At 48.3% G+C, this 20,857-nt stretch overlaps 1 protein-coding gene across 1 annotated transcript in view; it reads left to right on the top strand.

The window, feature by feature from the left end:
* Positions 1 to 20,857, top strand: part of ANTXR1 (ANTXR cell adhesion molecule 1) — a 61,977-nt gene that overhangs the window by 28,087 nt on the left and 13,033 nt on the right. The window contains exons 13-16 of the mRNA XM_034070433.1: positions 2,654 to 2,749; positions 10,754 to 10,795; positions 16,643 to 16,738; positions 17,068 to 17,235. Coding sequence (XP_033926324.1) covers positions 2,654 to 2,749; positions 10,754 to 10,795; positions 16,643 to 16,738; positions 17,068 to 17,235 — 402 coding nt within the window. The remainder of the gene's footprint in view (positions 1 to 2,653; positions 2,750 to 10,753; positions 10,796 to 16,642; positions 16,739 to 17,067; positions 17,236 to 20,857) is intronic.

Raw genomic sequence — 20,857 nt, 5'->3', positions numbered from 1 at the left:
CTGATGCCTCCAGCCTATGAAACTGGGTTTGCAATGCAGCCAAGCAGCCAGAGTTCAAATCCAGTTCCTACATCCAACCAGAGATGCAGCTACATTTGTTGATTGCTTGGAAAGCTATAGCACAGGCTTCACTACCAATGCTGTTTATCCTGGATGCATTAAGTGGTGCTACTTCAGTATCTGTCAGCTCTGAATTAGACCTCACTGCTTGGGCGCTGGATGGGGTTTTGGGGTTCTGCTTTGTTTCAAGGAGTCCTACATAAACTAAAACACTTTTGGAGCTCTAAAATCCAGGCCCTTTGGAATCCACTTGCCTGGACTGTGGGTGTCTGTTGTGCTTTGAGGGGCTCCTCGTTTCCCTTGGCTTTCTGCTTCCTGGAATGTGGGAAGCTTCAGGGATGGCAGCCCCCCAGCATCCCAAGGACTGTCAGAAGCTGAACAGTGACACTCCACATGCTGGTGCATCAGGAAGCATCATCAGAGCAAAGCTCAACTCCCTGATCTCATGCAGGGGTGAAGGTGAGGTTAAAGATGGAGTTGAGCTGTCTGGCAATGGGAAAAAGCATTGATTGTGGAATCGCATGGGATGTGCAGCCTTTGCCCCCAGGAAGGGCAAAAGAAAGCAAGCAAGAAGATAGAACCAGGTTAGCAACGGAGATGCATTGGGCAGAGCATTGGTTTTATGGGATGCTGGAATGCAGATGAAGCTCTAGCTCAGGGCAGGGTGATATTCCATGTAAACATCCAGCTCACTTGTACCCTCCCCATGCATGGCCACTATGATTTGTCCCTCGAAGGCTTTGCTGACTGCATAGCCCCGACTGGGGATTAGTGAGTGGCTTCTGGTAAAGCTGCTGTGACTGTAAATCAGGGGCTGCAGACAGCACTTTAATCCTGCTCCCCACTAACTTACATATTACCCAGCTAAAGTAAGATAGGGCTGTCCTGAGTGTAATTTAGGGTGTTGTTTGGCTTGGGCTATGTGACCACTGGCAGCAACCCCAACAGAACAGGGGAATGGCTGGAATGAGTGTTGTTAAGGTTTGGAGACAGCCTCCTGTTTATATAAGGGGGATCAGATGCCAGCATCTCCACTATGACAAAGCTCAGCTGGCTGGAAGTATGTGATGACTTTGTCTCTTGGCTTCCTTGTCTTGTGGTTTAATCCCACACAACCACTCACTGTAGGGATAGGACAAGGGGTGATGGGTTTAAACTGAAACAGGGGAAGCTCAGGCTGGAGATAAGGAAGTTCTTTACTGTGATGGTGCTGAGGCACTGGAATGGGTTACCTAAGGAAGTGGTAAATGCTGCATCCCTGGTAGTGTTCAAGGCCAGGCTTGGGTGCCATGGTTTAGTGTGAGGTGTCCCTGCCCATGGAAAGGGATTGGAACTAGATGATCTTCAGGTCCTTTCCAACCCAAATCATTATATGATTCTATGGGGGAGAGAATCTGAAGGGTGAAAACAAGAAAATTCATGGATGGAGATAAAGGGAGTTTAACAGGTAAAGCAAAAGCTGCAACAAGCAAAGCAAGGGATTAATCCACCACTTCCATGGTCACAATATGATATCGTCATTATTATTAATGATGAGTTTAAAAAGCAGTTTCATCCCACTGCTGAAGTCAGGACACCTTTGGTAGCTGAAGGCACCAAGAACTAGAGCCCACTCTCTGCTAAACATAACCCTTCCTCTTGTTGTAACAGCAATAATATAAGACCCAGGGCCAGCAGTGCAATGGGCACTGAGCAGCCTCAGCTTCCACTAGTACTAAGTACAACTCACTCTTCTCCCTCACCTCTTAGTCTCAGCATAGCACCAACTTGGTGTGTGAAGTTGCCCCACATCAGCCTTTAGTGCTTTGAGCCCAGTGTGCATTGCTGTCACCCACACCAGCTAATGCCTGCAGAGTGTGTGCTGCAGTGGTGACTGCTGGAAGTAGCAGCAAGGGATGGCTGGTGGATTTGGGAAGCCCTTAACAAAGGCATTATTCCTGTTGCCATAGTGGGAGTTCAAAGAGCTAAAAGAGGGTAGAACAAAATCAATGCTGGGTATGGATTTGTCCACCTGCAGATGTGCCTGGAGCAGGTTTTGCACCAAGTGTGCTCAGGAAAAGGGATGTCCAATAGAGGACACATGCAGGCAGCGTGTGGAGGCAGGAAGCGAGTCCCACTCTGCTGCTGCCAAGTTCTGCAGTGCAAAAAGAGCATCTCGGAGAGGAGCCAGGATGAGAACTAAAACAAGGCTTTGTTCATCCTCTCAACTGGCCCCAGAAGAGGAAAACCCACTGCTGACCTCTGGCACTGCAATGAAACACTGTGGTGTGAGCTCTCCTATCAATCTGTTCCTTTCACTCTTCACCATACTCTGAGGAGCTGCAGTGATCTTGATCTGAAGTGTGAGGATCAGAAGATCAAGACTAAACCTGTAACTGGGCAGTGAACCTGAGCTCTCAGTCTCTTTGCAATGGGAGGTGGGTGACACATTTGGATGTCTGAGGAAGGAGGAAAACTGCATTTGGCCTTAAGGATAAATGGAATATGGCCATGGCCTCTGGACATGTACTTGCCTGGAAGTAGGATGTGTGGGATGCATGGAGGGGAGTTCTGTGTCAGTGCTGCTCACACGCTCTCTGTGTTTCTCTTCCAGTCAGATGGGACCATCCTGGCCATTGCTTTGTTGATCCTCTTCCTCCTGCTGGCCTTGGCTCTTCTCTGGTGGTTCTGGCCTCTTTGCTGCACCGTGGTAAGTGACAGGAACCCTTAGCACAAACCAGCGATTCAATGATGCCCGAGTGTAAGAGACGAGTGGGAAGCAGGCAAAGGTTTCCAGTAAGGAAGAGCACAGGACTGGTCACTGAACAAGGCAGCGTTTCTTCCATTGCTGGCACTGATTGTGCTTGTTTCATTTGCCTGACCTTTGGATTGTACCCATAAACCAGCACTGTGGCTGACATACAGACCTTGTTGGGAGCCTTTTAGTCTTATTATTGGTTGTGGAAGAGATGACACAGTGAAGCTCTGCTTTTGCTTTGGGTCATGTTTGTGCTGCCAATACAGAACAAGAATCAGGGATGCACAAAAGCAGCAGACCTGGAGCCTGGTTTTGGTGACTGTGTAATGTTCCAGATGCCTCTTTTAAAGCTGCCCAAACTGGTTCCAGTGTGTGGGTCACTGCCATTAATCCTGGTTTTAGATGGCTTACGCAGGGTTGTAGATTTGCACCATGTTGTACCAAAGCTACAGTCCATTGCTGAGAGCTCTGAAGCCACAAACTGCAGGAGCAGCTACACTGGAGGATGAGCCTCTGTGCTGAGATGTTCCCTATCCAGAAATAGGATGGAAATTCCATAAAAATGGAATTTCTTTAATTCAGAACAATAAAAAACTGCGTTCTAAATACGGGCAAAGGATCAGCAGTGTGGGAGGTGGCTCAGAGCCATTGGTCTCAACTGAGTGGCACCATCCCAGAGAAGCTGGGCCAAGGTCTTTGTTGGCACATCTGCATAGGAGGCAATGGAGATGTGTCTTACAGTGGGATGTGGTGGAGAACTGAGGTGGCAGAGAGGAAAGGCTGAAGGTGATGGTGCTGTTTGAAGGTTCTGTTATAGGAGGAAGATGAAGCTGATAAGAAAAAGACCCAACGAAAAGCAGCAGGAGCAAAGGGAGGATGGAGCTGTGCCCAGGGAGAGGGCTGCATATGGAGTGATATAAAGATGGTCAGGGAACAGTGTTCTTCAAGTGTGAGAAATACAGATAAGCAAAGTGAGTGCAGCAGAGATAGGGAGCCCCTTGTCCACAGGAATCCTTATAAGCTTAATGTCTTCCAGATTTAAATGCTGTACTTGGAAACCCTGTTGTAGATAAAAGCTTTTCCTCACCCTCTCTCCTCCTTTACCTCCCACATTCCCTCTTAGTAAGGTCTTCAAGTGGGGCCCATCTGACTGATAGGTTCCAAATGTGAGTCCAACACATGCTGGAAGGGTTTTAATTCCAGAGCCTGTAGGAAGCCTCTTCCATCTCTCTGGGATGGGATGTTTGGCAGTAGATCAGCAACTAAGATACCCCCTGTTGTATTGCTTACCCAAAGAGCAAAACCTAAAGGCATCCATAGAGGAGTACCCAGCCTGTTTGGCTTAGGGCAGGGAGAAGGAGGGCAGAGCAGGGCTAATTTGCTGCTTTGGGAATGGCCCATTAAGGAATGCAGTGTTGTCAGAAGCACAGAGTGAATTAGGGGCTTGCACAGTGTAATCAAACCGCAGCCCCAGAGACACTGTGGGGATTGAAACCCAGAGATGCTTCAGAGATAAGTGTGTGCAGGGGGAAAGGAAGAAAACACAACAAACTCTTTTCTTACCCAGTATAAAGTCATTTCTGAGTGACAAGCACATTTCTAAACCCTGCAATTCCTTTTGGCATCCTTCTTCATTAAATGGGAATCATTATCATCCAGCACTTCTTCAGGAAAGACACCAAGCCAGCTCCATCCCTGGAGTAAATGGACTGAAGTCAATAGCCTTGCTCTGGAGATTCAGCTGGAGCCCAATTGCTCCTTGGCATGCATCCATGAAGGAATGCTGTTTCCAAATGTATCCAAGTTTATTGGTCTCAGAAGGATTCTGGGATGAAGGTTGGAATTTACCACTCAGTTTTACAGTAGATGCAATTGTTGCTGAGTGCATCAGAACAATAACAAGGTCTTTGCTGTGCCTTGGTACCAGCACAGGCAAATTTCCCCTGGTACCTGTTGGAGGGATATTACAAAGCCAAGAGCCAAGCACTGACCTTCCTAAAGGATTCAAGGATGTTTATCCAAAGCCAACAGAAAGCAAAGCAAACAGGTATCCCCAACACTGTTATCCCAGGAGAAAGAGGGCAAATACAAAGCCATCTGTAACAGGGTGACCCCACTTTCCCTGGGCAGAACGTATCTGCAAGACACCAGATGCCACATCCTGGCCTCATTGATGCCTGTGGGCATTTTGCTTCTCCTCCTTCCTGAACACAGCATAACCTGCAATCTGAGCAATCATAGTCAGAACTGTGTGTGCAAGAGGCTCTTTAGGTGCCCAAGGATGAAATTGTTCTGGGTAGGAGGCCAACATAAGGTTTAGGTTTAATATTGATGCAACCCAAATAGATTTGAATGTAAATGGAAGCCAAATAGATAATAAGCCTCCAAAACTATCTGAAGATGGATTTTACAGGCACATTGTTAGATTGGCTTGGAAATGGAGCTGGTTAAAGTGTTTGGCATGTGCAGTGAAGGCATAGTTAATACAATAGTTGGAAGGACTGACTGTGCTGGGACACTTTCCCTGTCCCAATATACAGCACACAGTGAGCAAACATCACCCATGGCCACGGAGTTGCCAGACCCAGAGTTGTGCTTTGCACCTGAGCAGGATCTGCCTCATCTACCCCTGCAGCCCAGATCCAGCTCTGGGGCAGCAGCACAAGAGGGACCTGGAGCTGTTGGAGCAGGTCCACAGGAGGCCATGGGGATGCTGCAAGGGCTGGAGCAGCTCTGCTCTGGAGCCAGGCTGAGAGAGCTGGGCTGGGGCAGCCTGGACAAGAGAAGGGTCCTGAAGGGGAGACCTGAGAGCAGCTCCAGTGCCTAAAGGGGCTACAGGGAACCTGGAGAGGGGCTTGGGACAAGGGATGTAGGGACAGGCCAAGGGGAATGGCTTGAACCTGCCCGAGGGGAGGTTTGCATGATGTTGTGCCTGGAACCAGGGGATAAAATGCAGAGGATACAAGGATATGCAGCTGCGAGTGGGACACAAAGCATTTAGGCACAAAAAGCTGGTATTGTTAATGGCTCACTCAGCCTGTATCTGCACCAGCTTACTCCTTTTTACACTGCAGCTTTTTAAACCCAGGGGTGGGGTAAGCACGTACAAGAGGTGTTGGCATGGAAGCATCCAACACCATATTTAACTCAAAGCTGTTTTCTGGAAGGCAGCATGGAAGAACCCAGCAATTTGCTTGGCTCTGCCTGGGAACAGAGAGCTGGATGGGGGAAAATGCAGAAAATATATATTAAAACCATATGGAAACCATGGCTAAACCAGAGGAAGAGGAGGGGAGGAAATGCACCAGCTCTACAGCAACCCTGAAGAGCCATAACATTACATGGTGCCTGTTGGCTTGATGGAGATGACTTACAAAGGTCCATGTATCCCGATTCCCTCCTGTGGGCACAGGGCCCAGTTTTCCTGCAGTTACATGATTTTCATAGAATCCCTTCCCATCCTCACAAGGAAGAGGTTCTGCCCTATATCCAACCTGAACTTCCCATGTTTGGGAAGTGGTAGCACTGTTACTGTAGGTTTAAAGCGGTGGAAAGAGCATAACCTGCCTTTGCAATTGCAGCACATAAATGGCAGTGAGAGGATCCAAGACAGTGTCATTCCTCATCCAGAGTCCCCACACAACTCACTGCTCCTCTTAGCCTCCTGTCAGTTGGATCAGAATGGGTTAAATATGGATATCATGCTCTATAACTGGCTGTCTTTAAGCAGGCTGGCATGGAACCCAGTAATGGCATAGCAGAGGTGTTTTGCCTGGGCTAACACCATCAGCTCCACAGCAGCCTAGGTAGAGAAGTGGGCTAATAGAGCAGCACCAGGCATTAACTGGGGTGCTTTGACATGCTGTGTGATGGCTCATTACCAAAGAGTTGAAGCCAAATTCTCCATCTGGGGTGTCTAAACTGAAACATCACCATGGAGATCATCTGAAGGGCAGGAAGGTACCATTTGGATAGGCCTAGACTACAGGTTCCCAAACCAATTCACTTGCTAATGCATTTCCTCAAGGTCAGATCCAAAAGCCAACTGCATGAATCTGGACCAGGCTCAGCACCCTTTGTTCCAGACCACAACAGATACTTAATGTGAAGGAGGCCCTGTTGTTCCTTGCTCTCATGCTGCATGGGAAGTAACTCACTCAATACAGATGACATCTTCCTTTGGTTTTTAACCTGGTCTCCTCTCACCTCTTCCAAAGGAAGCTGGCTCAGTCCAGCTCGGGAGAAATAGATCTTTAGGACATAGTTTTACCAGGAAATTCACTGGGAATGAGAGAATGAGAGCAGGAATTCTGCATGTAGGAGAAAGCAGTGATGATGTTTTCCTATAGTCCAGAAAATGAATGTTATTCACATGGGTTTCCAAAGAAAGTGGGTCAGACACTTGGAGCAAATCCCCATTGGCCCTGTGGCAGTGAAGCAGCCTAGGAAAAGGAATGGCCTTTGCAGATGCATTCCCTGTGGGCCCCATGCACACTGTCCCAGCTTAGTGCAATGGAAGGGTTTTACTTGTGTGATGCTGTGTCTTCAATACAGGGCTGATTTTGACATGCACTGTGATGTATTGAATGTGGTTTGTGCTTGTCAGCTTCAAGTCTTCAGGGTGAAACAGCCTCTTCTTCTAGTTCTAATGAGTTAAAATTGACATTCCTGGATGTGCTCCAGGCTGACAAGAGCACTTAACTTCAAAGGATGAGTTAGCTTTCCTGTTGGATTCCATGGACCTCTTGCTTGTGCAGCTGGGAAGAAGAATGTGTTGTACTGCAGGTGAAACAGGGACAGGCTCCTGCTTGTATTACTTGATCCTGCTTGAAGTGTAGACTAAACCCCCAAGGCTTTAATGGGGACTTAGAAGACACAACAGACATAAACCAAGTAAAAAGCAATTGTTTCTCTCCCCAGCTCATCACTGAAGTATGAATCTGTCACAGGACTTAGCAGAGGTCAGAGCTATAAATATGGGGGGGGAAGAAAAAGAATGAGTCAGATGGGTCGGAGTTACTGCTATAAAAAACCCCAATCCCTGTTTATTGGGATAACACAAACACAGATCCTGTGTTCTCCCGAAGAATGAAGGTAAATGAGGACAAAGCATCTGCTCAGTTGAGTTCCTGCTCCCTTCCCAAGTTTTAGTCCTGATTAGAGGCTAAGTAAGTCCTTTATTTCTGATTTTGGACTGTTTTCTCATCAGCCTTCATTTTAAATGATGCTCTGTTCCATCTTCAAACAGATGCACTTCACTGACAAGAAACATATTGCCCCTATTCATCATATTAAACTCCAGGGACAGTTACTCGAGTATGTGCTTGCTGGACACTGTAAACTGGTGGAGTTTTCTGCTCTTCCAGCATGGAAAACATCCTAGACACATTCCTGGAATATGCAGTATTTGGATTCAACATGTGCTCTCTTCTGCTTGAATGGCTACAGAAATGTCAGGCCAATAGCCAGCCAGTCCTTTCCAGTGCTTTGGAACGTGCAGGAGGTGGCTGATAGTGTTCCTCTGCTTGCTTATCCATCACAAGCATCCTCTTCTCTGTGCCACCAGTGTGGGACAGCCAGCAGAGACCTGTGTCCATCACAGGCATGGTGAGGAAAGGCAAAGAATTCCTTTAGCATCCTGAACTGCTGGTGAAGGTTCTCCAGGTTTCTTCCTCTGCCAAGGAAAGCCAATGGCCACCTCTCCATCCCACAGGAAGCCAAACACCATTGTAGGCAGTGGTGCAGTCACCATCCCTACACAGTGTAGACAAGACCCTCAGTGCCATGGGTTAATGATGGCCTTGGCAGTGCTGGGGAAGGGTTGGACTGGATGAGCTTAAAGGGCTTTTCCATTCTATGGCTCTACAGCACAGTGATGCTATAGGAACCCTCAGGTGCTCCTCACCCAGTGAGCAACCAGAGCTGCTGAAGGATCACATCTTCCCCCTTTCAAACACAGGGCCAGGAGCTCCGGTTGCAGCAGCCATCCCAGGACTGGCCTGGGGTTATCCAAACACTTGCAAGTGCACATGCACAAACACAACAGCCTTGCCAAGCTAAGCTGGGCCCAGCGTTTTGCTTGGCCAGGGGTGTTCCCAGCGGATTGCATTCCACAGATCCACATGTGGCAATGGGGAAGGTGAGAGGTGCTGCCCAGGATGAAGTGCGGTGGGCAGAGCTGACTGGTCCTCATTGGGACCTGCAATGGGGTCCCTTCAATGGGGTCCCTTCAATGGGGTCCCTTCAATGGGGTCTCTTTAATGGCCTTTTCCTTCTTGTACCTGAGTCGTTCCTATCTCTGCAAATGGAGCAAGGGAGAGGCCCTGGGGCCTTTCTCACACCCTGTTCACTCGTGTGAGATGGCACAAAGGTCCCATGTGCTGCAGAATAAGGCTCCGTGCATATAGAGCTGTAAGGATCCAAAGGGAGAAGGAGAGGGGTTGTGCTGTTTGCAGACTAAAAGCCTTTCCAGACCTGGGCAGAGAGACAGAAAATACATTTCTCAACTTGAGACTAACCTCTCCCCATCTTTGGACCTGTCCAAACGACCCCATCCAAGTTGGCAGCCTCCAGGGTGCTCCATTGCTCTTAGAAATGAATAGCACTGAAAAATGGAAGGAATCTCTTTTATTTTCTTTCTTCTTTTATTTTCCTTTCCCCTCTTGAACCAGAACAGGGAAAGCTTGATCTGCTCATGAAATCACTTGCTTTGTGTGTATGTGCGTGCATATGTTATGAGAAGGCATGAAAACCATGACAAACACAGCCACCTCTTCATTTCCAAGCCTGGAACCTCCAGTTTTTAGTGATTCTGGCTGAGAAGTTGTGTTTGGATGCTTAGCTGGACCAAATGTGTTGGATGGATCACCCTGAGGTTTCATGCCAATGCAAATGAGAACCCATCATGTTCCATCAGAACAGGCAAATGAGGCCACTTCCAGTTGGTGTATTTTGGATCAGGCGTCTGATGTTTCTCAGCATCCAATGGGTTTAAATGAAGGGGTTGGGTTCAAAAGGAGGTCTGCTGATAAGTGCCATCCATTTCCATAGGCACTCAGCACCCTGCCAGCATCTGCCTCATGGCCTGATGTGTACAGAAAGAGCTGCTCATCCAGATGGACTTAAAACTAATGGGGAAGATCCACTCGTGGGGCAATCACTGGTGTTTGGGCTGGGTTCAGTGGCTGTGCATTGGGGTGCATCTCGTGTAAGGGAGGGACGTTTGACGTGCCTGTATGCAACTGCTTTCCCTTTGGAAGGCTCTTTGTTGCTCTTGGAGTGGAGGGCTGTGGAAATAGCCAAGTGCCTGCTGAGCCCTCGATGCAAACTGTTTGCATGAAATAATAACCTCACGCCCATAGAAACTTCACTTGTTTCTATGGAAAATATCCTGGACCACTGTAAAACCTCACCCTGCTTGCTCTATTCCAACCCCCGGGAGAGCCTAAGATCTGTACATATATATATGTCTGTTTTGCCAGCTTATGAGTCTGGGGATGGGGGGTTATTGCTGCTTTGCAATGTCTCCAGGGCATTCCCCTCCATCCTGGTTCCAGTCTTTGTTCAGGCTATTGGAGGCTGGGTTTGTGCAGCAGCCAGAAGGAGACACTGATTTCATGTGGGTGTTTGGGTGAAACAGTGACTATGGCTCCTGCTGGGATCAGGAGGCTGGAAGATGAAGGGTAAATGGGTTTGCTGTTAGCCCACCCAGAGCAGGGTTCCCTGATGAGCACTGTGAGGCTGGAGCTGTAACTGGGAGATGTCTCCATGGCAGGGCCCTGGGATGCCTCCAGTCTCCCCCCTTGCCTGACACCAGCAGCACACAGAGCCCTGTGACCGAGCTCACTGGTGGCTCCTGGTGCTTTCGTTCTCTTTGGGGTTGCTTTCAGTGATGTTTGCATTGTGCTAAAGAGCAAAGGAAGAATTTACTGTTCTGTTTGTCTTTGATCCTTCCAGATCATCAAAGAGCCTCCCCCTCCTCCCGCAGAAGACAGCGAGGTGAGTAACACCATCAGCCTCATTTCCTTAGGGTTTAGGACAAGGTTCTGCTCAGTGTCCTCATGAGAGGTTGTGATCAGAGTATGAACCATTTAAACCTTTCTGTAGCCTTAAAGCCAATGGAGGTTTAGCTAAACCAGAGGCTTTGTAATTGATGCCTACCACATGTATTTCACTCTGCTCACTCTGCTTTCTACAGAGATAGAGATGTGTGTGTTTAGGAGTGACTGTAGATGTAGGAATACAGGTACCTCCATGGAGAAGGCAGGGAAGGACAGCCAATAGTTGGTACTGCAGAGTTAGGCTGTGATTCAAGGACAACCCTTAAGTCTATGTTGAACTTTGAAGTTAATGGAACCCAAACATGTGCTCACCTGCTTGGGAAGGCACAGTAATGATGTTGGTGGTTCAGCATCTAAAACAGCTCTGATGCTGCTCCCTTGGACCACAGCTACTGTGGGTAAAGGCAGCCCCACAGTCACTGCAATGTGTCTGGAGACAGTGGGTAGATGTAAAACCATCCTGGCCTCAGAAGAGCTGCAGAGAGGGAAGTTTTAATGGAGAGAAGCAGTGGAGCAGCATTAAAACCATCTCAATTCTGCTTGTGCTCTTTAGGTGAATCTAGCAACAAATGGCTTAAGGTTTTGTCACCAGTGCTCATGTTTAATGTAGACTCTGCCCAGAAACATGCCCACTTCTTGATCTGCCTCTCTCTGTGGCCTTCTGCTTCCAGCACATGAGGAGTCTCCACTTCCATTGCTCTGCATGTGGGATTTCATTGCAGGTCCAGGGGTTGTGTTGCCTTGATGTCAATGGGAGCTTTTCCATTGACTTCACTGGGCTTTGGATCAGTTCCTCTTAACTATGCAAGTAAAAGAAGACTTAGACCTCTGCTCAGAGGGCTTTGGTGGCTTCCCTTGCTTTTTGCATATGGAGACAAACTCATTGCCTGCTTCAGCTTGCAAGTGGAAAAGCTGGAATGATCCTCAGTGTCTGTGCCAGGGCAGGCAAACACCCTCAAACTCAGCCCTCTGCAATGCTCCATATGGAATCCACCCCAGCTTCTGCCTGCACTGAGCACAGAGGAATAGCTCAGGGCATGTGGAGCCCAGGCCAGTGCTAGAACCTCTGTCTTGATGTCACTCATCCCCTTCAGAGCAGGCCAGAAGGAAACCTCTGAACGTGAGCATTCCTGGACCTGAGGGAGGTTTGTGTTTGGATCCAGTGCTCCCCATGCCTCCTTTTTGGGCTGTTTTCCAAGGTAGCCATTCCTGTTTGGGCTGCATCTCCATCCATCAGCTTTGTTAGCTTCTACGCTCGGAATGGAAAGGAAAACATGACCCCAGAGCTGCACATGCTCCATTGTGCATCACACACTCCTCCAAGCCAAGGGATTCAAGTGCTGAAACCAATGAAAATGCATCCCTCTGGAATGCTGGCTCACTGGCCAAGGGCTGGAAGGGGAAATCAGAGCTCTGGGCTAAGAGGGCAGGAGTGCTTCAAGTAGAAGGAAGCCTTTTATCAAAGCAGTAAGTGCTGCAAAAACAAACCAGTGTTTGCCTCGGCTTACATTGAATTGAGCTGGTGTCAAGGTATTTCTGAGCATGGTCTGTTTTCTCAGAGCCTGAAACTGGGTAATTCTTATGTCTGTTGTCATCTTGCCCATATGCACCAAAGCAAACACATACAAAGGGAAGTCCTGGGGGGAAAGGACCATTCAGCAGCACAGACATGAGATGCTGAAGGTGTTCATCGTTGTCATGGGAGGCAGCATGAACAGGCAGAAGTGAACTCACTGCAGAGCAGCTGTTGTTAAGCCAATACATGAAACCACCCATCATAGAACCACAGCTTGGCTTGGGTTGGGAGGTTGCTCTCCTCTCTGGCAGGTTCAAGCCATTCCCCTTGTCCTGTCCCTACAGCCGCTTACCCAAAGCCCCTCTCCAGGTTTCCTGCAGCCCATTTAAGCACTGGAGCTGCTCTCAGGTCTCCCCTTCAGGAGCCTCCTCTTCTGTGAGGACATCCCACACGTTCAGCTTGAATCACTTTGATCTTTGTGAACTCATCTCTGAGCATTGAGGAGGCCAGAGGATGGCTAGAAGGGGGTTATCTGCTCCTCTTGCTGCTTGTACCCTCACTCCTTGGTGTTCATGGATCATTTCCCAGTTGTTTTCCTCTCCCTTCCTGAAAAGCTTTGCTGGGGAGACAGCAAAATAAGCTCCAGAGAAAGGATGGGGAATGTTCTGTAGACACAGGATATTGATTCTGTTATTCCTGAAGCAAAGCCAGGTCACAGTGGTGTGCCAGCGCCTTCCTCCCCTCTGCTCCCCTTTTATAGGGAGTTGTGGAAGTATGGGAGGAGGAGAAAAGAACCTTTCAAGGCATTTAGAAGCTTGGGGATGCTATTGGCAACAGGGGAGGTGTAGGTAAGACACCATGAAGGTGTGGAGTTTCATAGCTGGATTCACATGTAACATCTAGGCAGGCCCAGCACAGCAAACTGCTGGTGTAGAGCTGTGCAAGTTGGGTTTGATCACATCAGAGTCGCAGTGGGAACACCAGGGTTAATTCCTTTGACATTATGAGACCTTATTTCATCTTTGTGTAGCTCAGCATCTGAGCTATGGACGGGCAATAGCTCAACCTCCTTTCTTCTTCATCAGAAGAACGTCTTCATCCTGCTCCTTAGTAGAGCACCAGCAGAGCATCCTCTTAAGGATGCTCATGTGAGCTGGCACTGCTTTCTGCTGATAGTCTGCAGGCTTGGACCAGTGACAGGCAGAGATAGGAGAAACCCAAAGCCACGAGTGGATGCAATTGGGATTCACATGCCTGGCACAGAGCAACAAGGAAAACCTTCCACTGCAGAGAGGAAGCTCTGGAGAGCCAAGCAAGGTGTCTTTGAAGGGTAAAACAACCCCTTGGATGATGGGATTTAGCACTGAGCCTGGTGTTTGGAGAACAAGGAGGCAGAGACAAGCCAGAAGCCTCAAGAACAACACATTCACCTCCCTGCTTCCTCCAATGTAGTTAGATGGTAACATCTCTTCCTCAAAGGAATGACTGTCGTGTGGTGTCCGAGCTCTTTGTAAGTGCTAAACCCTGACAGCATTCAGGCAACTGTGAAAGCAATTAGAAGGGTGGGGAGAGGGGGGAAGTATTCCAAGCTTTTTATTTTCCTATCTGGCCACATTCAATTTGAGTTTTACCCGGAGTGGTTCAGATCTCCCCAGTGGAGCCTGGCTTATCCTTGTGTTACCCACACATGAGGTTCTCTCAGGTCAGGGTCAGAGTATAGAGCATGGAGATAAACAGAGATCCTTGTTTTCTGAGCCCAGCAGCTCTGGAGCTGGAGCTGTTGACTGGGAGCTGTGGCTCTGTCCTGCTTCTTTAAGAGAAACTCTAGCTCCATCTAAAGCAGATTTGAGGGGTGGAAAGATGCCAAGTTCTGCACGGTCACTTTCCAGCATCCTTAAATGCACTTGGATTTTCCGGGGCTGGTTTTTGTACTGCTGCTGGGTCGGAGCTGAGGATCCTTTTGCAGTTCTCCCTCAGGCAGAAACCCCATTGTAGTGAAATGTAGCAAAATATGGGCAAAAACTGAGCCAGGACGTGAGAATTCAGCCCTGGTTTATTGGCTCAGCCCTTGGGAATGGGGCAGAGAATCCGTGGCTGCCCCATCCCTGGCAGTGTTCAAGGCCAGGTTGGACACAGGGGCTTGGAGCAGCTGCTCCAGTGGAAGGGGTCTGTGCCCATGGCAGGGGTTGGAGCTGGATGAGCTTTAAGGTCCCTTTGAACCCAAACCATGCTGGGATTCTGGGATTCCTTCACATCTTCCTGCTGTTTCTCTACCCCCTGACCCCCACATTCCCAGTGTCTTCCCTTTCGCTTCTCACGTGCGATGTGAGCCCATTTGCCAAGCGTGTAGGACATCACTGGTGGGGTTTGCTTCCTTTTTGCTGGTGTTGCAAAACCCCATTGCCTTCAAAGCCCATAAACAGACTCCTCCTGAAGGGAGCTTGTGACTCCTTTGTTTTCCCTGTGTCCAGGGCTGCCTTGCTGTGCGTGTGCTCCTTCGGTTGTTGTTCTGGCAGGAGGCTCCTATCTCCCATTCAAGTGACTCGCACAGGGCTTTTAAGGGCTTGTGGGGGAAGATTTCCTAAACCTTGGTATTTCCTGTTGTGAGAAGTCCAGTCTGTGCTGAGCTGCCCAGAGAGAAAGGGAATCGCTGAAGGAAAACGTTTCCATGGCTTTGATTCCTGCTCCCTATAGAAGTCCTCATGGAAAACTTCATGTGAAGCTCTTGGGTTGCAGCAAAGGAGCCTCAGCAGCAATAAGCAGAGGGAGAGAAAGGGCTCAGCTGGGAAGGGGAAGAACCTGGGTGTTTATGGCCCAATTGTTCACTCTTCCTTCAGAGCAGGACACAATTCACACTCAATTGATGCGTATTCTGCAAGAACAGAAAGGCTTTTGTTTGCCGTGAAAAGCTGAGTTTGGTTTGGGTCTTTCCCCCCCTTCTTTTCCAGTTTTCCTTCCATTCCCAAGTATTTTTGGCTTCTCAGTTTTGGGAAAAGGTTTTGGAGGTTTCCCAAATCCCTGTGAGAAATTAAGGAAAGGGCAAGAAAAACGAAAGGGACTTTTTTTCTCATCTCTCTCCCCATTTTCACAGGAAATACTTCACGTTTCTGATGAGCTCTGCGTTTCTGCTCTGCCAGTTCATGGCCTCAGCTGCAGGAATTAAAGGGAAAGGCACTCCTATAGGTCAGGGAATGCATGGAGCTGTTCTATAGTGCAACAAAGGGTGTAGAATATATAGAATCCTACATACAATATATATAGTGTGGAATATATAGAATCCACTCACTAGGACTTTAGATAGACTCCTTAAGGAGAGATTCTTGATGTATTCATTTGGCTGTGTGTGAATGTCACCGTGAAGGTCCTGAGCATGTTGAACTCTGTGTATGGTGATAGGTTTCTGCCTGCACTATGTAGGGGTAAAACACATCCAAACCTGTACATTATGTACATTACGTTTACACTTGACTTCCTGCTGCCATAAGCCATGACCCTCCCTGAAGCCCCATGGACTTCCATGGGCAGCCTCTTTAGCAGAGCTCATCCTTCTAAGAGCTCATTCCATTCTTATCACTCTTCCATTAGGCTGTTCCATCCTATTACACTGGTCCAGCTCATCTCAAAATGCCTCATCTCCATGTTGGACATCCACACTGGGGTTGTTTCCAAGTGTACTCCTAATTTCCCTTCATTCAGGATGAAATTTGCCTTGATTCCTTGTTTTTCCCTTTCCTCCTGTCAAATCTGAATGACCATAGGATGGTTTCACTGGAGGTTCCTCCACATGGGGAACCACAATGCAGGGCAGGAGCTCTTCTCTCCCCAGCCACAGGCACAAGCAAAGGGATGGCAAGGAGGAGGCAAGCCCCTGCTATCACCACTCATGGCTTGCACATCATCCAATGTGCACCCCAAAGACCCCAGCTCTTGAGCTGTGCTGAGTAAGGGTTTGGTGCCTGCTTCAATGGGTTTGGAGCTCATAGACAATTGACTCCCCTGGATTAAAAGATGATGAAAGACAGAGTCTCCTTAAGAAACACTAAACAGAGGGGGATGTGTGAGGGCTGGAGCTGGGCTGGACCTTTCAAGTGGTGCATGTTTATGTCATGAAGCATTTTCTCTTCATGAGTGTACATCCTCTAGAGCATAACCTGGAGATCAGAACCTGGTTCTAGCAGGCTCAGAGGACCACATAGCCTCTGGCTGTTTATTCCTCTCCATCTCCACTCATGCTTCCCAACAGTGTAATCCCTTCCTTCTGTTTTGTAGGAGGAAGATGATGATGGCCTTCCGAAAAAGAAATGGCCAACAGTAGATGCCTCTTATTATGGTGGACGTGGAGTTGGTGGCATCAAACGGATGGAGGTAATTAGATACCAGTTAGTGTACCCAGAGACCTTACTGGTGTGCTATCCCCCTGCAATTACCCAGCAAGAAACTCAGCACATAGATAGGCACAAACTCCTTTAAGCTTTTCTTAGTACATCTGAGCCCAGGTTATTTTTCATGGAGGGATATTTGAGAGCCCTTAGATTCCTCAAGTTTGGGACCATCTTCTTTCCTTTAGTACAATAGGATTCTGCCTAGGAACAAGCTTCATAGCATCACTCTTCACCTCCCATTTGGACACTGGGAAAGTATAGCCAAGGGATGTAACAGCCACACTTCTAATGTGCCCTGATGTATCTTTTCAGGTGCGCTGGGGGGAAAAGGGCTCCACAGAAGAAGGTGCTAAGCTAGAGAAAGCCAAGAACGCCAGGGTGAAGATGCCAGAGCAGGAATATGAGTTCCCTGAGCCCAGGAACCTGGCGAACAACATGCGCAGACCTTCCTCTCCTCGGAAGTGGTACTCCCCAATCAAGGTAAGCCCAGCCTTGTACATCATGGGGTGTTTCTATGCAGTCTTAAGTGCTTTAAGGCTAAGACATAGAGCTGCCCACAAATCTGTCATCTCAAGATGCTGATGTGCATGAGGGAGTCCCTCTGGACATGTGCCTATAGGAAGGAGCTACATGGGGCAATGGGTATTTCCTACCAGGTTAGTGAGGTTTTGGGGTTGCATTGGTCGCTTGGAGCAGAACAGGATCCTGAGCTCTTCTAGTGGTGCAGCTATGGTCAATGAGGTTCATACAGATTGACTGCACCTCCCTTTAGTCCACAGTGCATATACCTCGAGATGGAGGGAATAAAGAGCATCCCTGCAGTGTTCAAGGCCAGGTTGGACACAGGGGCTTGGAGAAAGATGCTCTAGTGGAAGGTGTCCCTGGTTGGAACTGGAAGAGCTTTAAGCTCCCTTCCAACCCAACCCATTCTGTGATAATATGAGTTCATATCCAAATGAAAACCTCACACCACTGGAGCTTGGACCTCATTTCAAAGTGGAGATGCTGGTTGATGCCTTTGAAACCTTTAACAGGCAATTTATCTGCAAGTGGTCTTCAAAGAGGGTGTAACATACGTAGTAAACCTTTTGGTGTGTAGAACTCACCTTAAACTTTAGGCTGGGGAATGAGAAAGTGCCTCAGTGCTGGAAAAGAGAGGGTTTATTGTCCTGTGTTCTTCCTCCCCAAAAGCATCCTCTAGCCACATTCTGTTACCAGGTTAGTGCAGTGCGGATAGGCTACCCTGCAGTACACACAGGTTTCCCTGTGTTGTACCTGCTTACTGACCAGCTCCAAGCAGTGCCCATAGGGATTTGGGTAAGTCGCATGTTTTGGCTCGCCTCAGTCATTGATCTTGCAGCTGGTTCAAATCCAGCAATGGGAATGGCAAGGATGCACAAGGGAGGAAGAGTGGTTTCCGGAGGATACGGAAATGTGAGCCTCTGAGAACCTGGTCCAGTGCCTTCTCTTTTCCCCCCCTTTATCATCTACTAAACAGAGCTGACCAAGGAGTCATCTTGGTGGTGTTATAATGACTTCAACATGTGTTCATGGAGGTTTTTCATTGCCACACTGGGACAGGTTTGAGAGTCAATGTTTGCAGTTTGGAGTGGGAACGCACTAAGCGCCATCCCATATAGCTGCTCCCTTGTTCCTAAAGGCATCTCCTTCCCACTTTGCATCGGTGTGAAGCATTTATAATGCACACTTTGTCCCATCTGGGGGACTTTTCCCTCCTACTCTGTGCTCATGGAAATGACCTCATGGAGCTGAGAGGCTCAGCTCAGTGCTTGTTGCGTGCTGCAGTCAGAAGGGCTCACAGCACACAGAGCTATACCTCAGCCACCAAGGAGCTGACAGAAACACTGATTCAAGCCCTGCAATCCACATGGGTACAACTACCTGAGATCATCAGCTGAGAGCTGGCTCCTTTCCCATAGAAGGCAGTGCTGAGTTTCTCCCCTCTTCCTTCACCAGTTCATGCTGTTGAATTGCAGCAGAGGTTATTCTGCATGGTTGGAAATCAGCTCTGGACAGAGGAGACAAGTTCATTACAGATCTGTCTCCCAGCTGGAAGTCCCCTGGTGTCCAAGAGAGGAAAGATTCAATGCATGTAGGGTTCAAGTTCTGTTCTGCCTCTGCCTAGGAACAGCTTTGGCTTTCTTACACCAAGAATTCAGTTACAAGGAAGCTTATATTATCAGGGGTATCTCATGGGTGATATTCCCAATTCCTTTAGCAATATCTCTTATCCACCATTCAGACTGCATGCAGTTCCAGTCCAAGAGCCCTTATCCAAACACTCCCATAACCCTGCAGTGTTCCACATCTGGGCAGGATTTAACAGCCTGTGGACAAGAATGTGCTTAATTATTAATTGCCACCACATCCCCCATTGAACTGCACCCAAAAGGCAGTGGATGCAGATGGGATAAAGCATCCCTCGCTTTCCCCACCTGCAATCATGAGCACTCATCAGATCCAGAGGGGCTCATTCCTATGCAGGTCCAACAGCAAAGTCCATCAGCACTCTTGTCCTGAAGACGTGAGCATGTGGAGAGGAACTTGCATTGTGTGATACAGGGAAGCTCAGGACTGTGAGCTCCAATCCATCCTCTATCTATGGCCTTTTGCAGTCTGGGGCTTAAAACAACACAGAGGCTCCCACTGCTCCTAGTGAGAGCATTCCACAGACTGCCTGACCTCACCCATAGGAAATGCCTCCTGAGAGCTCAGATTTGCCCTCATCCCCATGCTCCAAGTGCACTGCTAGGAGCAGATGTTGAATTTCCACCCTTTGCACTGGGCTGGTTCAAACACCTCTTTGGAAAGGAGATAACCACACATATAACAAGTCACCCAAATGAGATCCTTGGTAAAGGAGGAAGGCAAAGAATTAGATCTCAGGAGCAGGGAACCAGCATAGCTTGGATCTGACAGAGAGCCAGGAAATTCACATGCCCAACAGGCCTCCTTTTCCCCATGCACACAAGTGCCAGCCTTTACTTGGAGCATTCTGCCTTTTGCCAGGTTATCTAATGGAGTTACTCTTCCCAGAGTAACATCTATAGTATAAGTAGAGAGTGGGGAGATGGCTGTTTGAAACACTCCACACGTTCATCTGCTCCCAAGCGTGGCTGCTGACACCGAACAGATTGTGGTTGTTATTACTGGGATGATTCTCATTTGCTGCTGTTACTTCTTAGCACGGTGCCAACGGATGATCCTGCTTTAAAAATATCATTGCAACAGACTGCAAAGTCAGTGCAAACAACCCAAGCCTTAAGGAACTTGCCAACTCCTCCCTTCATCCTACAGAGGAAGGGACAGCACAAAACAGAGGTGCAAATGATGCCTAAAACCCAGTGCAGAAAGGACCACAAGCTGTTCATCCCCATGCAGGACGTGCCCCAAGGCTGAGGTTGAGGCAATAACTGATGCTCTCAGAAAGAAACCTCAGGTGAATCCTAAGGCAATGCTACTTAAGCATTTACAAAGCCTTGTGTCCCTGGCCCATTTTCTGACCTTCTCCCTCCTGTGCCATGCACAGCTTCCTTCCTAGAAGAGGCCCAAAGGCAGCTTGGATTCATAGATAGCCATGAATTCAGGAAGAGAATGCCTTCATCATGATAAAGCAATGGCTGAAGCTGTGTCCTCCTTCATTTGTCCTCTGCCCTGATTGTTCCTTCCTTCTGCACTTCATTCCCAGTAGGACTCAAACCTTTTTTCCCCCCCAGGTGACCAATTGCAAAGGAGTTCCTAAACAGAGACATGGCCCATGCAGCAGACATAGAGGTGTTTGTATTCCCAGGTGAATGCATTGCCATTCACATTGCTTCGGCCAACATCATCCTTTCCATGATGCACTCTCCCTTCCTTCCACCTGGATGTCCCAGACAGGCCCTGAAGCTCCATTCGAACTCCCAAAGATGGAGCTTTTCCCAAGGAACCTTGGTAGGGTCTTGGAAATTAGGACTGGAGAGTAAAAAAAGGACTTTTTTGTTCCATGGAAAGTTGTAATTTTCCCTTTGGTTTCCTAAAGGAGAAATGGCAGCAAAAGGTGTTTAGTTCTTAAGTTGTCAGAGGCAACAGGAGATCAAGA

Source organism: Melopsittacus undulatus, chromosome 18, assembly GCF_012275295.1.
Source record: "Melopsittacus undulatus isolate bMelUnd1 chromosome 18, bMelUnd1.mat.Z, whole genome shotgun sequence".
In the NCBI taxonomy this organism is placed as follows: Eukaryota; Metazoa; Chordata; class Aves; order Psittaciformes; family Psittaculidae; genus Melopsittacus; species Melopsittacus undulatus.
Note: the sequence above shows the minus strand (reverse complement) of the source record. Positions and strands in the feature narration are given on the sequence as shown.